The sequence below is a fragment of the Gorilla gorilla genome, chromosome 11 (assembly GCF_029281585.2).
Source record: "Gorilla gorilla gorilla isolate KB3781 chromosome 11, NHGRI_mGorGor1-v2.1_pri, whole genome shotgun sequence".
NCBI classification, from domain to species: domain Eukaryota; kingdom Metazoa; phylum Chordata; class Mammalia; order Primates; family Hominidae; genus Gorilla; species Gorilla gorilla.
The window spans coordinates 135,443,604-135,460,442 of NC_073235.2; the positions used below are offsets into that span (position 1 = coordinate 135,443,604).

General features: G+C 39.3%; 1 protein-coding gene across 42 annotated transcripts in view; it reads left to right on the plus strand.

Annotated features, from left to right (window-relative positions):
* The window catches only part of GIGYF2 (GRB10 interacting GYF protein 2), a 159,843-nt gene that overhangs the window by 40,246 nt on the left and 102,758 nt on the right, over nucleotides 1–16,839 (plus strand). For all 42 annotated transcript variants that reach the window (XM_031008459.3, XM_055379800.2, XM_031008461.3 and 39 more), the window contains 2 exons: nucleotides 10,194–10,323; nucleotides 11,566–11,661. In XM_031008459.3, coding sequence (XP_030864319.2) covers nucleotides 10,194–10,323; nucleotides 11,566–11,661 — 226 coding nt within the window. The remainder of the gene's footprint in view (nucleotides 1–10,193; nucleotides 10,324–11,565; nucleotides 11,662–16,839) is intronic.

Sequence of the window (16,839 nt, forward strand, 5' to 3'; positions counted from 1 at the left end):
GAAGCACTAAGTGATACGGTGTTTATTAAGGTCATCATTTTTGTGAATAATGTAAAACATAATGTTCAATAAGGGATACTTAAAAATGAAGCAATTTATTTGTATCTGGGGGCAGTTGTGAAGATGGGAGAAAATTGAAAATTTTGGTAGGAACAGACCATGAGTGGCTGTAAGCTTTAACTTTTTTTTTTTTTTTTTTTTTTGAGATGGAGTCAGCCTTGCTCTGTCGCCCAGGCTGGAGTGCAGTGGCACGATCTCAGCTCACTGCAACCTCTGCCTCCAGGGTTCAAGTGATTCTTCTCCCTTAACCTCCTGAGTAGCTGAGATTACAGGCACCCACCACCATGCCCAGCTGATTTTTATAATTTTAGTAGAGACGGGGTTTCACCATGTTGGCCAGGCTGGTCTCGAACTCCTGACCTCAGGTGATCCGTCTACCTTGTCCTCCCAAAGTGCTGGGAGTACAAGCATGAGCCACTGTGCCCGACCAAGGCTTGAACTTTTTAAGGTCTATAGAATCATTAGGTCTTAGATTATTTTTCTACTTAGAATAAAGAAGTATATTGCATTATCATCAGAGCAGTTTAAAAGGGTATGATACATTCAATGCCAAGTATATCCTGTCTAGATATAAAGCAGTAGTGTCTTTCTTTAAGCCTTTCCTCAAATGCTGCCACCTTAGACCTTTCCTGACAATCTATATAACCCTCCACCCTTTACTCCCTATCTCTCTTCCTTGCTTAATTTTTCTTCATGTTGTATATCAAAATGTAACATGCCAAATATTTTACACATTTATTTTATTGTCTATATCCTGTCTTTCAACCCCCACTAGACTGTGAGCTCCATTGAGGGCAGGTACTTTGATATAGATTTTTGTACAGTTTGTTTACTGCTGTATCTCCAGTGCCTGGCACATAGGTACTGAATAAATATTTATTAAATGGATGAATGAATTGTTGGAAAGTAAAGTTGTTTTTAATGTTTTGCTATTGTAAATGATATGTATATATACCCTTGAACAATTTTGTTTTTATCACTGATCATTTTATTTGGATTAATTTCTTGGAAGTGGAATTATTAAATCAAAAGTTTTATTTTTAAGGCTTTGGATGATATATGGACAGTTTGACCACTAGAAGGATTTTATGAATTGAATTGTTATCTCCTGTGTGTTTGCTCTTGACAAAACACTAAGCACCGCCTTGATAATTTTTTTGGTGCTAAACTCCTTAGATTTAGGTCTTTTAGAGTTTTTTTGTTGTTAGTTTCATTAACAAAATAAACACACTTATTCTAGAAAATCTGGAGGAAACAGTACAAGAGGAAAAAGAAAAGGGTTAGGTATGGGCTGGGCGTGGTGGCTCATGCCTGTAATCCCAGCACTTTGGGAGGCCGAGGTGGGCAGATCACCTGAGGTCAGGAGTTTGAGACCAGCCTGGCCAACACGATGAAACCCCATCTCTACTAAAAATACAAAGTTAGCCAGGCGTGGTGGATTGTGCCTGTAATTCTAGCTACTCAAGAGGCTGAGACAGGAGAATCGTTTGAACCCAGGAGGCGGAAGTTGCAGTGAGCCGAAATTGTGCCATTGCGCTCCAGTCTGGACAACAAGCCTGGGCAACAAAAGCAAAACTCCTCCCAAAAAAAAGAAAAGGGTTAGGCATGGTGGCTGGCCCCAGGCTCCCAGCACTTTGGGAGGCAGAGGCATGAGGATCACTTGAGCCCAGAAGTTCGAAACAAGCCTCGGCAACACAGTGAGATCCTCTTCTCTACAAAAAAAATTAAAAAAAAATTAGCTGGGCGTGGTGGTGCATATGTTTGGTGTCAGCTACTTGGAAGGCTGAAGTGAGAGGATCACTTGAGCCTGGGAGGTCAAGGCTGCCATGACTGCGCTGCTGCACTCCAGCCTGGGTGATAGAGCAAGACCCTGTCTCCCAAAAAGTAAAAGAAAACAAAAAGACCACCAAAGGGAAAGATCTAAGTTACTCTAATCCTGCCACCCAAAGTAGCTTTGCTAATGTTTTGGTTTCTATCGTATTTGCAAATGTATCTTCAAGATATTTAAAAAACAAATATTTAGGCCGGGCGTGGTGGCACATGCCTGTAATCCCAGCACTTTGGGAGGCCAAGGCGGGTGGATCACTTGAGGTCAAGAGTTTGAGACCAGTCTGGCCAACATGGTGAAACCCCATCTCTGCTAAAAAAAAAAAAAAAAAAAAAATTACAAAAATTAGCTGGGCATGGTGGTGTGTGCCTGTAATCTTGGCTACTGGGGAGGCTGAGGCAGGAGAATTACTTGAACACGGGAGGTGGAGGTTGCAGTGAGCTGAGATCATGTCACCGCACTCCATCCTGAGTGACAAAGCGCTACTCTGTTTCAAACAAACGAACGAATATTTGGTGATTTAAAACACTTTTGAGGATCAAAAATCTATTCAGTCGAGTGTGGTGGCATGCACCTGTAGTCCCAGCTACTGAGGAGTCTGAGGCTGGAGGATTGCTTGGGCCTAGGCATTTGAGACCAACCTGGGACAACATAGTGAGAACCCGTCTTTAGAAACAAAAAAACAAAAAGAAGACTACCCAGATAAGTCTAGATAAGGACTTTATTATAGGGAGAATAATTATAGACATTACCTGGCTTTCTGGGAAGGAGCCAAGAAAGCTCCTTTGGGAGTTTCCTCTGTCTCATCTCCTTGGTCTTAAGGAAGTTTTCCCAGGTCTTTCCTTGCAAAGAAGAGGGAAGTACTTGTTTTCTTCCCCAAAGTATTTTATTTATACATTTGTTAAAATAGTTATGGCCTTGTGGTGTATCTGTATATATATCTGCGCCTTGCTCAAGAAGAGCTAATTCCATTAAGAAATGCACTGTATTTCTCTCTTTTGGTAAGCCCATTGTTGAGCTTAGTGTACTGGACATTGGCATTAATATTTAGTTAACTAATTTAGTTAATAAATGAATGTTGAATGAAGCCATTAGGGTCTTATGGGAGACGGGTAAGAGAATGCAAACCTGAGATTGATAGCTTCCTATCGATAATTATGGGATTATGTGAAAAAGGAGAGAAGTTCTGGAGGATGAGATGTATTAATATTTCCAGTTTTCAGAAAGGGTAAAATATTTCTATGTAAACTGAAGGAGTAGTAAATTAGATGTTTTTGAGGGGTGTATTTTGGAAGCGAATATTTGTTCAGAAAACATTTTATCAAATGCTTGCTGTGTTTTATGTCTTGGGTTAGGTGCTAAGGCAATAAGGATAAAAATACATGGTACCTACTCTTTAATGGGGAAGCTGACACTAAATAATTTCACTTTGTCATAATGCTGTAAAGGAATTATAATGCAAGCACAGGATATTCAGCTGCCTATCTGATTTTTCCACTTAGATGTCTTATAAGCATCTCATACTCTATACTTTTCCAAAACTGATCTCGTTAGTTTTGCCTTTATATTTATTTCATCTTAATAGTATATGTGCCTGTTTGCTCAAGCTAGCAGTCTCAGAGTTATCTTTGATAATTCCTTTTACTTCTCTGTTCCTATATCGGGTCTGTCACAACATCATGTCAATTTTATCTCTACAGTATCTCTGGAATCTGTTCATTTCTCTGAATCTCTATTGCTATCACCTTAGTGAAAGTTGCCACCATTTCTAACATAAATTTTTGCACCAGTGGCCTACTGATGTTTCCTGGCTTCCTTTTTTTTTTTTTTTCTTTTTTTTTGTTTGAAATGGAATCTCACTCTGTCACCCAAGCTGTGGTGCAGTGGTGTGATCTCGGCTCACTGCAACCTCTGCTTCCTGAGTTCAAGCGATTCTCCTGCTTCAGGCTCCCAAGCAGCTGGGACTATAGGCATGCATCACCACGCCTGACTAATACTTGTATTTTTTAGTAGAGATGGAGCTTTACCATATTGGCCAGGCTGGTCTTGAACTCCTGACCTCAAGTGATCTGCCCTCCTTGGCCTCCTAGAGTGTTGGGATTACAGGTGTGAGCCACTGTGCCCAGCCCCTGGCTTCCATTTTTGTCTTCTATTTGTTTTCCTCACAGCAGTCAGAGTAATCTTAAAATGTAAATTAGATCAAGACTTCTCTAAAATCCTTCAATATCTCTATGTCCACTTATATGACTTTATTATATTCTTCTGCTAGCCTCTTAGTTTCATGAAGGCTGGACAGGAACTTGTGTTTAGCAAGGCCTTGAGGATCTCAAATTCTCTTTTTCCCTCCCTTCCTCCAACTCTCTTTCCAGCTCTCCTTATTCTTCCTTTCTCCTTCCCACTTAACCTCTCCTTCCCAGCACCTCTCTCTACCCTGTTGGTGAAAAAGATTAGGAAGAATATTCCTGATAGCAGAAAGGACGTGTGTGAACATAAGGCAAGGAACTGATTTAAGAGAGGAACTTCATGATGCGTAATGTTTACCTTTATTATGTGAAGTGTGGGAGATAGGAGCTTGGAGGCAGCCCTTCTGTTAACAAGGCTTGGATTTTATTGGTCATTGTGTGCCAGTGAAAAAAGAATTGGGGCTGGGCGCAGTGGCTCACCCCTATAATCCCAACACTTTGGGAGACTGAGGCGGGTGGATCACCTGAGGTCAGGAGTTCAAGACCAGCCTGACAAATATGGGGAAACCCCGTCTCTACTAAAAATACAAAAATTAGCCAGGTGTGGTGGTGTGTGCCTGTAATCCCAACTACGCAGGAGGCTGAGGCAGGAGAATTGCTTAAACCTGGGAGGTGGAGGTTGCAGTGAGCTGAGCTGAGATCGTGCCACTGCACTCCAGCCTGGGTAACAGAGTGAGCCTCTGTCTCAAAAATAAATAAATAAATAAATAGTTCTTAGTAACGTAGGAGATTAAGACTAGTAAAATCGTTCAGGATGCATTTGCAGCAGTCCAGGCGGGAAATAAAAGTGTGAATAAAAATTAGGTTAGTTGGATCAGGGGAAGACTTGAGAGACTGAGGATTTAAAACTAATAGGACATGGTAATTGGGTATGAGAGATGGTAGAAGGTGAGGAATAAAGTATGAATCCCAGATTTTTAATCCAGTGGCTGATTAGATTGGGATGTCCTTAACTATGTTTGAGAATATGGGCAGTGAATGGGTTGGATGAATAAGTTGATGAGTAGGGTTAGGGTTTTGGGCATATTGAACCTGATGGGCTTTACATGGTTGTGTATGAAAGCCTGACTATAGGAGAGGTCACAGCTGGACTTGAGAATCACAAGCTTACATAGAAGTGCCTTTTGACTCCCACACCTTCACACATTGTTTATTGACTATCCAAATTGCTTTCATAAGCTGAAGTTTGGATTTTGGACAACACTTACCAAGCGAAGATTTTGGGAGTATCATGGGGCTTTGGGGGGCCTGCTGCTGTCACTTATTTACTACCCATGGTAGAACTGGCAGTGTTGAGGTTATTGATGAACAGTGCAGGAGCTAGTGGAGTGGCAGGAGAAACCAGGCACACTGCGTTTTGAAGTGACTGAGAAGCGAGGAAGTAGAGATGTTTCTAGATGAAGAGGAAAGATGAACAGTGCATAGCTAGAGGGGAAATGGCTGTATCAAAAGTTTTAAACAAATGAAGAGATATGTTTAGAGACAGACGAAAGCACATAGGGATTAAATTTCTAGAAGAGAGGGTTGTATGGAGGAGATGAAGGTCATATGTGGATTTTTTTAACTTTTAGGTTCGGGGGTACATGTGAAGGTTATGTAGGTGAACTTGTGTCATGGGGGTTTGTTGTACAGATTATTTCATCACCCAAGTGTTACACCGAGTACCCAGTGGTTTTTCCTGCTCCTCTCCCTCCTCCTGCCTTCCACCCCCAAGTAGACCCCAGTGTCATTCCCTTCTTTGTGTTCATGAGTTCTCAGGTGGATTTTTAGTGAAGAATATTACCCAAATATGTTTTAGCTTTTCTAAGTATCTGTAGGTGAAAAGGGACTTGGAATTGAATTTGTCGATTATTGAATCATAGTACAGCCATTATCCTAACTCAGGCAACTGTCTTTTAGTTTGAGTTACTGCCAGTTTGCCTCAGTTTCTTTTCATAGCACCTGAAGGAAATCTCTGATTGTGTTATTGTGTTATTTTTGTATTTTTTATTTTTTGGAGACAGAGTCTCACTCTCAGCCAAGGTGGAATGCAGTGTTGCGATCATGGCTCACTGCAGCCTCTACCTCCTAAGGCTCAAGCGATCTTCCCACCTCAGCCTTCCAAATAGCTGGGACTACAGGCGTGTACCACCATGCTCTGCTAATTTTTTTTATTTTTGGAGAGACAGGATCTCACTGTGTTGCCTGGACTGGTCTCAAACTCCTGGTCTCAAGTGATCCACCTGCCTCGACCTCCCAAAGTGCTGGGATTACAAGCATGGGCTATTGCACCTGGCCTGTGTTACTCTTAATAAATCTGGTGACTATAAGAAATGTTTAGTCTTGGGCATTGGAAAACCATTGGTGATCCATTGGAAGGGACAGGGTGGTGAATACATTTGAAATCTTATTGTGAGCAGCAATTGAAGAAATTAGGAATATTAGGCCATGGGAAGGAGTCTTTGGGGAGACATGGTGATTATTTGCCAATACCAGAATGATTTTCATTTGAAAGAGTGCTTAGATGTGTACTCCAGTGGTAGAAACTGTTGGGAAACATATTAGTTTGGTGTTAAGGAAGATATTTTAAAACAAGTTCTAATAAAATATATGTATATTTTAAACTGGCTATTTTAAATAGGATTTTGAGACCTAATTGTTGGAAAGATTGTGGGTTTTTTTCTTTTTTTTCTTTCTTTCCTCTTTTTTTTTTTTTTTTGAGACAGGGTCTTGCTTTGTCACCTAGGCTGGAGTGCAGTGGCTGTTCACTGCAGCCTTGACCTCCCAGGCTCAAGCAATCCTCCCACCTCAGCCTCCTGAGTAGCTGGGACCACAGGCATGAGCCACCATACCTGGCTAATTTTTGTATTTTTTGTCAAGATGGGGTTTCATCGTGTTGCCCAGGCTGGTCTTGAACTCTTGTACTGAAGTGATCCACACTCCTTAGCTTCCCAAGTGTTGGGATTACAGGTGTGAGCTAACCTGCAACCGGTCAATTGTGGTCTTTTTAGTAATAAAAACGTAGGTTTGAATCTTTGTTCTGCTGCCTGTGACTGTGGACAAGTTGTTTAACCCTTCAGCTTTATTTTTATCTGTTATGTTTGGTTTGTTGTGAAGGTTAAATTAGATTAAATGAGTTAGTTCACGTGTAAAATTTTCAGCTTCAGTGTTCAGTGGATATTAATTCCACTTCTTCAGTAAAGAGCCCAACTTTACAGGAATCTAATAAAAAGCAGTTTCTTGGAAGGTACTGGGGTAGTTCCTTTCTTCTTGGAAGGAGTGATTGGACCATTCCTTTGTGGGTATGTTGTTTGCTTACCTGGTTGTTTAACTTGTTTTATGGGGGTTGAACTAAATGACCTCCAAGCCCAAGAATATTTGGAAAGGAAACAGAGTAGCAGTGAGCAGTCCCAGAACCCAGGTTGTGGTATTTCTATAAATGAAAGTGAATCCGGGGCTCCCTGGAAATGATTGATTTCAGGTCTGAGGCAAGAAAAATACAAGATGAACCTGGAACATTCTGACATACCAGATAGAAAAGAAGCTGTTAAAGACTGCTAGGGTAATGTCAAAAGGACCCAGGAGCCAACCTGAAGAGTCTCCCACTCTTCAAAGATGAGACAGTTTGAACACTGTTAATAATTGCTGTGAATTGAAATATATTAATAAAATAATGTGTTACTGTTGGACACTGTTGGAAGGTGCAAGTGAACCTAGTCGTTATTTTGAAAACAAATAAGAATTAAGGCTTTTTCCCTCCTTTCTTGTATTAAGCAGTATTATTCGGTAATTATACCAAGTAGTATAAGAGGAAAATTTCTCTTTGCAGAAGTATTCCAGCTAATACATAAGGGAGGAATGAAAGAATATAATCACTTACAACCTTAGTGAACTTAGGGAACCAAGCATTGATCATAAATTACTGCAAGTATCACAAACACGTCATCACAATGTGTGCCTCTTGATGGAATAACATACCACTACATACGAAGTATTGCCAAAAAAGAACCCAAATTGATGAAAATCTCAAAATCTCTATACCCAGTCACCAGTTTACATGAAATGCAAAAGACAGAAAAATGTTTAATTATATCATGGATAAAATCAGCAAAACCCAGACTTTAAAAAAATGTTTTGGGTCAGGCATGGTGGCTCATGCCTGTAATCTCAGCACTTCGAGAGGCCAAGGTGGGAGGATTGCTTGAGGCCCAGAGTTTGAGACTAGGTTGGGCAATATAGTGAGACCCTGTCTCTACGGAAAATACAAAAATTAGCTGGGCATAGTGGTATGCACCTGTAGTCCTAGCTGCTCAGAAGGCTAAGGTGGGGGAGTCCCTTGAGCCAAGGAGGTCAAGGTTGCAGTGAGTTATGATTGTACCACTGCACTCCAGTCTGGGTGACAGACTGAGACGCTGTGGGGAAAAACAAATTCTTTGAGAAATAACATTCTTAAATATTTATGGATGGAATGCTAAGCCAAAACTTTTCTTCAAAATAATATCAAAGGAAGCTTAGATAAGGTGGTGGAAAGAGCAGGATTCGCCATGGATTGTTGGTTTTGGGGCTAAGTGATTGGTACACGGGAGTTTGTCATCTGCTTTTTGGTGCATTTATGAAAATACAAAAATTTTCCACAATAAGTAAAAAAAAAAAAACCCCACCCCAACAGTCTCACTTTACTAATGCATATTTTTTCTTTAAATATTACTTTATTCTTGTAAACACATTTTACTGTTTACTATGCATACGCTATTTTTAATAATGTGCACATATTTACTGTGTTTTACTTGGCCTTCATATTAATATTTAATGTGTCACAATTTAGTAGGTTATTCCCTTCTTTTTTGCTTTGTGAATAAAGCTTAGCAGTTTTGGGCACATATTTCAATGCTTCTATTGAATTTTTCCTTAGTCTAAACTAGAATTAAGTAGCTTGGTCCCTTTCATGCTTGATATCAGCTACTCCTGATGTTAGTTTTTCCACTTGCTGTCTGACACAGTGCTACAGTAGAATCTGACTCGCCATTTTTTGCTGAAGTTTTCTTCCCTGTCTTTTTCCCCGTAAAAATATATTATTTTAAAATTAAACAAAATAGTCCCTTTTCCCCAAGTTCTGTTCTTTAGAGGCAACTTTTCTTATCAGTTTGGAGTATATTTTTTATTTGTCTTCTTAGCAGTAAATGTAGTTTTCAATTTCTCTTTGTACTTTACTGCACTTTCAGATTCTCTACACTGACCATTAATTGCTTTTATTAAAAACGCTGTGAAATATTTCAGGCATATAAAAATATAAATTGTGATAAACACCTGTGTATTCATTGGCAAGCTACAAAAATAAAACATTGTAGGTACAATTAAAGCTGCCTTTATAATCTTATCTTTTGCAGATATAACCTTATTCTGAATGTTGTATTTGTCAATTTCATGTTTGTTTCTATGCTTTTGCTGTAGTTTGTATGTCTTGAAACAGTATAAACTTAGCTGCAGGTTTATGCATTTTATATAAAAATTATCATTACTATAGGCTGTGTTTTGATTTTTCTTTTGTATAGCATACTTTATTAAATATTTTAGCTATTACCAAATTGCCAAATAGATAATTAAATAATTAGCTATTATCAAATCATTCTTTGAAGTGATTATTTCAGTTTATAATACCACAAACACTACTTGAAAGTTTCCATTGTTTTACATCCTTACCAACACCTGGTATTATCAGACTTATTAAGTTTTCTGAATCTAGTGAGTGTAAGGTAGTATCTCACTTTTGTTTTAATCATATGCGTCTTTTAAAATTTGGAAAAATGTGTCCCTTTTTCATTCTCTAAGCTTCTGGGGGACATAGCCGTGATGCCTTTTAAGTTAAGGAATTGTCGCATGATTGTCTAGTTATCTCTCAATAAACTGCCCTTTTAGTGTGCCATGACAAAAGATTGTATTAAAGCTAAAGTCTGATACTTGGAGATAGTAGGATTTCTTTTTGCTCTTCTAAAGAACTGAAATGAATTTTTTTTGACAGTGTATAGTATAAAAAGTCTGTAGCACCAGAACATTTGACATATTCTCTGTCTTTTCTATTCTAGGCTCCGAGCTCTGTCCAGTGGTGGGAGTATTACATCCCCTCCTCTTTCTCCAGCATTGCCGAAGTATAAATTAGCAGATTATCGTTACGGCAGAGAAGAAATGTTAGCACTTTTCGTTAAAGACAACAAGGTAAGAAAGTAGGAAAAGAGTTCAAAATTGTGAATGAGACTTTGGGATATATACCATGATGTACTGATACATGAAAACTGATTTATTTTACTAATGTATTGACCCATGCCTTTCCACCTTAACTGTTTCCCTGCTTTGAAGCCTGCAGTAGTTAACAGAGGATCTTCTAAGTGTTATCACACACTATATTTTAGGCAGCTTCATGGAAACAGGAGAGTAGTCAGCACTGACTGCCTTCTCTAGCTAACTTCCTCTTAACCCCCCTTTCATGTCTATTTGTATCCTAGTTCAATGGCTAAGAAATGAAGAATTTTTCCTTTCTCTTTATTGTACCTCTTATCCTACTTGCCACTTAAAAATAAAGAGCCAACAGGAGGAGCACCTTTGGCTATATAAAATTTTCAGTGGAGACAAAACCTTAAAATGTAACACTACATTTGTGTCACTTAGATCAAAACTGAAACAGTGTAAAATATACTTTTGTTGTGACTTTTATCTTACTCACTGACTAGTAAGAAATAATATTTTGTATTTTTTCCCGATATACTTTTTTTTTGAGACAGAGTCTGGCTCAGTCGCCCAGGCTGGAGTGCAGTGGCGTGATCTCGTCTCACTGCAACCTCTGCAACCCAGGTTCAGGTGATTCTTGTGCCTCAGCCTCCTGAGTAGCTGGGATTATAGATATGCGTTACCACGCTTGGCTAATTTTTTTGTATTTTTGGTAGAGATGGGATTTCACCATGTTGGCCAGGGTGGTCTCCAACTTCTGCCCTCAAGTGATCTGCCTGCCTTGGCCTCCAAAAGTGCTGGGATTACAGGCGTGAGCCACAATGCCCCACCTCCAGTATACTTTGTTTTTCAATGATCGAGAATTTCAGATTTTAATGATGGTTGCTAAGGACACATACAGTTGCTTGTAAAACTCTCCTTATCATCTTCTGCTTTGCATTAAATGTAGAGACTTTTATTCCTCTACTTTGTGCTCTGGTATAGCAGAGTTAGTGCTAAATCCAAAAGTGGCAATCACTTGAGAAGCTGGGGAGTATTGACTGGGGTTTTTAATATTGACTCTCTCAAAATGTATAAGGACTATAGAAGTCAATTATGGCTGAATAAGCATTAATCTGTATTTATAATAATCAACAATAAATAGAAGAGTATTCTTTCTTGGATTTATCTTCTTGTATTTCTTCTTATTGCAGAAATAGCATTAATCTCATAATCATGTGTTTGGTCCTACAGATACCTTCAGACCTTCTGGATAAAGAATTTCTGCCTATCCTCCAGGAGGAACCCCTTCCACCATTGGCTCTGGTACCCTTTACAGAAGAAGAACAGGTTTGTGATTAGCTCTGAGCCCCAGCAAACTCTTATTCTTTTCCTGCTAAGGCATGGAAATAGGAAGTTACTATTTATGCTCTAAGGATTATCCTGCATCCTCATAGGTCTGCTTTCTTCTATTTCTTGGTATGTTGATGCTTATTAGTTGACTAGATTTTGCTGTAGTATCTGTAGCTTTTGAGTATTATTTGGAAACGTTTGTAGATCCTTAAGGACATTGGGAACCATCCTTTAAAACTTACTCAAGTAGAGAGGAAGAGTGATTCTTGGGGAGGGGAGAAAATCATCTTTGCAAATAAACAGATTTTCAGAAGTAATTGCCAACCTGAATTCTTACCAGTGCATTTTACCACTAAGGGAAAAATGTAGATCTTCAGTTCAAAATGCATTCAAAACTCTTCTGTCACCAATGTGTGTGTGTGTGTGTGTGTGTGTGTGTGTGTGTGTGAGAGAGAGTGATGTGAGAAAGTAAAACTTGTGGGCTGGTGAGAAAGTAAAACTAGTGTTGTTCCTGTTTATAGTGTATTTTGTTCTGTGCAAAGAAAATAAAAGAGTTTCTGATTTCAAGGAACTTATGATAACTGTAGAAAAATGGAAAAATAAGCCTTGTTGGAAAGCTTGAATGTTACTTTATGGGCATCCATACGGGAAGAAGAGAATCCAGGGAGCCAAAAATATATCTTTTTGACTCTTAAGGAAAAGGTAAAGCAAGAAGTAATAAAAATCTTTTCAAATACTCTATGAAATATTAAAATCCTGGGCATTGGAAAGAGAATTTTTCAAGAGGGTTTTAAACTATGAAATTTTGAATGACAAAAATGTTGGGGCCAGACGCATGACTCACACCTGTAATCCCAGCGCTTTGGGAGGCCGAGGTGGGCGGATCACCTGAGGGCCGGAGTTCGAGACTAGCCTGGCCAACATGGTGAAACCCTATCTCTACTAAAAATAAAAAAATTAGCCGAGCATGGTGACACACGGTTGTAATCCCAGCTACTTGGGAGGCTGAGGCAGGAGAATCGCTTGAACTCGGGAGACAGAGGTTGCAGTGAGCTGAGATTGCATCACTGCACTCCAGCCTGGGCAGAGTGAGACTCCATTAAAAAAAAAAAGAAACAAAATGTTGACATATGTCCTTTACTTGAATACCTTCTGTACACTTGGTACAAAAATGCAGAAGTGTGATACACAGAGGAAAATGCACCTTGGACATGGCTGTAGCCAAAGGTCTTCCTGGCAGAGGGGTAAAAACTGAGCCCTAGGAATTAGGGTAAAAAAGAATCCTGCAATTCAACTAATATTTTAATCCTTTCCATGCCAGCTGCCCCCTTTCCCAGAGGCCGCAAGTGTTAGCAATTTCTTATGTATTTTTCCAAGTAAATATGGAAATATATTTTCCTCCTTTTAATACAAGTGATATGGTTCTGTACTTCCAACATCAAGTATTTTTATTGAAAGACTTCCCTGCAGATTTGGAAAATTTTTTCCCATCGTTTTTGTTTGCATTTCTTTGCCTGTAGCAGTAAACAGTTGTTTTTCAGATGTTTATTCATCATTTATATTTCTGTTAATTTTTTTCTTGCCTTTGCCAATTTTTCTTTTGGGATATTCATCTTTTTCTTGTTGATTTATGCTATTTATATGAGCTCTGTGTGTGTGTGTGTGTGTGTGTGTGTGTGTGTGTGTGTGTGTATTTTTGTTTACTTATTTAGATTTTCTGTTTTGAGCTAGGTTCTCACTCTGTCATCCAGGCTGGAGTATAGTGAGGGTCTCACTCTGTCACCCAGGCTGTAGTACAGCGGCATGATCATAGCTCACTACAACCTTGAACTTCTGGGCTCAAGGGATTCTTGTGTTTCAGCCTCCTGAGTAGCTGGGATTACAGGCGTATACCAACACGCCTGGCTAATTTTTGTATTTTTAGTAGAGACAGGGTTTCACCATGTTGGTCAGGCTGATCTGAAACTTCCTGAGCTCAAGTGAATCCTCCTGCCTTGGCCTCCCGAAGTTCTGGGATTACAGGCGTGTGAACCACCATGCCCGGCCACATTATGATTTTAAATAAAAAGGCTAATTTTATGAGCTTAATATACCAGTTTTATTCTTTTGTGATTATTCTTTTAATTTTTAGCTATTTATATATTATTTTTAAAAATTCCTTTTTATGTTTCTTTAAATGATTTCCTAGATTTCTTAGAGACTAAATGTATCAGAAGAGGGAGGAGGACATGCTACTAGTTACCAAAATGTGGTAGACTTTTATTCAACAGAATGAATAATTGAATTACCCAGAAACATCTTGTAACATTTTAAAGAAATTAGTGTGTAGTAAGTACACAAATCGTTTGGAAAATCAAAAATTATTTTGCAAATGTTGCTTGGGATCTGTTGGTTAACAATTTAGAGAAGAATAAAATTAGGTATGCACTACACCTATACACCAAAATTAGTTCTAGAACAACTAAAGGAATATGTTTAATTTGGTTCTTATGATAGAAATGTTTATCTTAAGGTCTGTATTCTGTGATCACAGCATCTTGATGCAAGGATTGGGAGGTTTTCACTGTAGCCACAGAAGATCATCAGGTCCGTTTTGAAGGCATTTAAAATGCACCATTTGGGATTTCCTGATGCATATTTGGTAGCCTTTATCATTTACCAAATATGTTGGAATAGGACAGTGCTTAAAGCTGGCCAAAAATTCATAAAAAATTTGATGTTTGTTCTTTGAATGATCAGGTAGCCCTTCAGAGATTAGTATTGACTAGATCTTCCTAGACTAGAGTTTTGTATACCTTTTCTTTTGGTACTTCTAGGGAGGTAAATACTTTAATAACTTAAAGCAGGCTTCTTGCTGCATGTCTTGTTTGCTGAAGTTACCTGAAATACGTATTTTTAAAGTATACTGACATACTCATTCTCCTTCTCCCTGCATGTATCTGTGTATCAAATATAGTGAGAAAAAAATGCATTACACCTGCAATTTAGGTAGCTGTTACAAGACTGGTGTATTTTATTTATTTGACATCAAAGAAGTTACTTTATTCATTCTTTTTTTTTTTTTTTGAGACAGAGTCTCACTCTATTGCCCAGGCTGGAGTGCAGTGGCGCGATCTCGGCTCATTGCAAGCTCTGCTTCTCGGGTTCATGCCATTCTCCTGCCTCAGCCTCCTGAGTAGCTGGGACTACAGGTGCCCGCCACTGCACCTGGCTAATTTTTTGTATTTTTAGTAGAGACGGGGTTTCACCGTGTTAGCCAGGATGGTCTCGATCTCCTGACCTCGTGATCCGCCCGCCTCGGCCTCCCAAAGTGCTGGGATTACAGGCATGAGCCACCACGCCCGGCCTATTTATTCATTCTTGATAATACTTGTATATATACCTAACAAAATTCAAAAAGCACATAATGAAAAGCAAGTCTGTGACTCACCCAAACTCTGCCACCTATTACTCTTCCTCAGAAATAACCACTATTTCCATTTTTTGGTAGTCCCTTCCAGGGGTGCTTATGGTGTCTACAACTATCTGTATATTCCCTTAAACACTATTTCACACACACACACATAAATGGTAGCATGCTGTGCACACAGTTCTACACTTGACAGTATTTATTTATTTATTTATTTATTTATTTATTTATTTATTGAGACAGAATCTCACTCTATTGCCCAGGCTAGAGTGCAGTGGTGTGATCTTGGCTCACTGCAACCTCTGCTTTTCGGGTTCAAGTAATTCTTCTGCCTCAGCCTCCCGAGTAGCTGGGATTATAGACGCCTGCCACCACGCCTGGCTAATTTTTGTATTTTTAGTAGAGATGGGGTTTCACCATGTTGGCCAGGATGGTCTCCAACTCCTGACCTCAAGTGATCCGCCTGCCTTGGCCTCCCAAAGTGATGGGATTACAGGCATCTGCCACCATCCTTGGCCATTTTTTGTAATTTTAGTGGAGATGGTGTTTTGCCGTGTTGGCCAGGCTAGTCTCGAACTCCTGGCCTCAAGTGATCTGCCTGCCTTGACCTCCCAAAGTGCTGGGACTACTGGTGTGAGCCACCGTGCCTGGCACTTTACAGTTTTAACCTAAGCATCTAAGAGATAACGACATACTTACTTAGCTTTTAATATGTATTAGACACTGTTCTAAGCACTTAACATTTAACGTGTTGAGTGCTTGCAGTGACCAGTGAGGTAGATAAAAATATCCCTATCTACATTAAATAGATGAGGAAAATGAGGCACGGAGAATTGAGTATAGAGGCCAGAATTCAGTCCCAGGGAGTTTGGCCTCTCCGTATTCCTAATTACAAGTATGCTCCATGTCTCTATATATTAGGTTGACCATAGGACATTGCAGTTTTTGTTATCATACGATTCTGCCTAAGAAATAGATTTGTGGCCCGGCACAGTGGCTCACACCTGTAATCCCAGCACTTTGGGAGGCCGAGGCGGGCAGATCACAAAGTCAGGAGATTGAGACCATCCTGGCCAACACTGTGAAACCCCATTTCTACTAAAAATAGAAAAAATTAGCCAGGCATGGTGGCATGCGCCTGTAGTCCCAGCTACTCAGGGGGCTGAGCCAGGAGAATCGCTTGAACCCGGAAGGCGGAGGTTGCAGTGAGCTGAGATCGTGCCACTGCACTCCAGCCTGGACGACAGAGCAAGACCCCGTCTCAAAAAAAAGAAAAAAAAAAGAAATAGAGTTGTTTCATTTTTTTTTTAATCAGCAGTACGGAATTTTACATGTAGAGGACCATGATTTTTAAATTAGGATTGGCTAATACATAGATGGCTTCCATATTTTTGCTTTTATGAACAGTACTGTAGTTAATGATCTTTCTGTTTATGTTAGTTTTTACATGGGTAAGAAGTAGAATTGTTGTGTCAAAGGGGATGGGCATTTAAATAATTTTTAGAAATTGCCTTCTAGAGAGATTATACTACTTTATACTTTCATCAGCAATGCATGAGTTTGTGAAAATATATGAGTGTGTCCCCACACATACAAATGGGTGCATTTGAGTTTTATATATGTGATAGTTTGGTTAACAGGTGTTCAACTGCATGGGATCCTAGCATAATAATGCAGTTAGCTCTGACCACAATTATTTCAATATTAGAATATATTAATCTGTATTTTGGGACCTCATACTGTTGTTTAATTATAGTAATACCCAG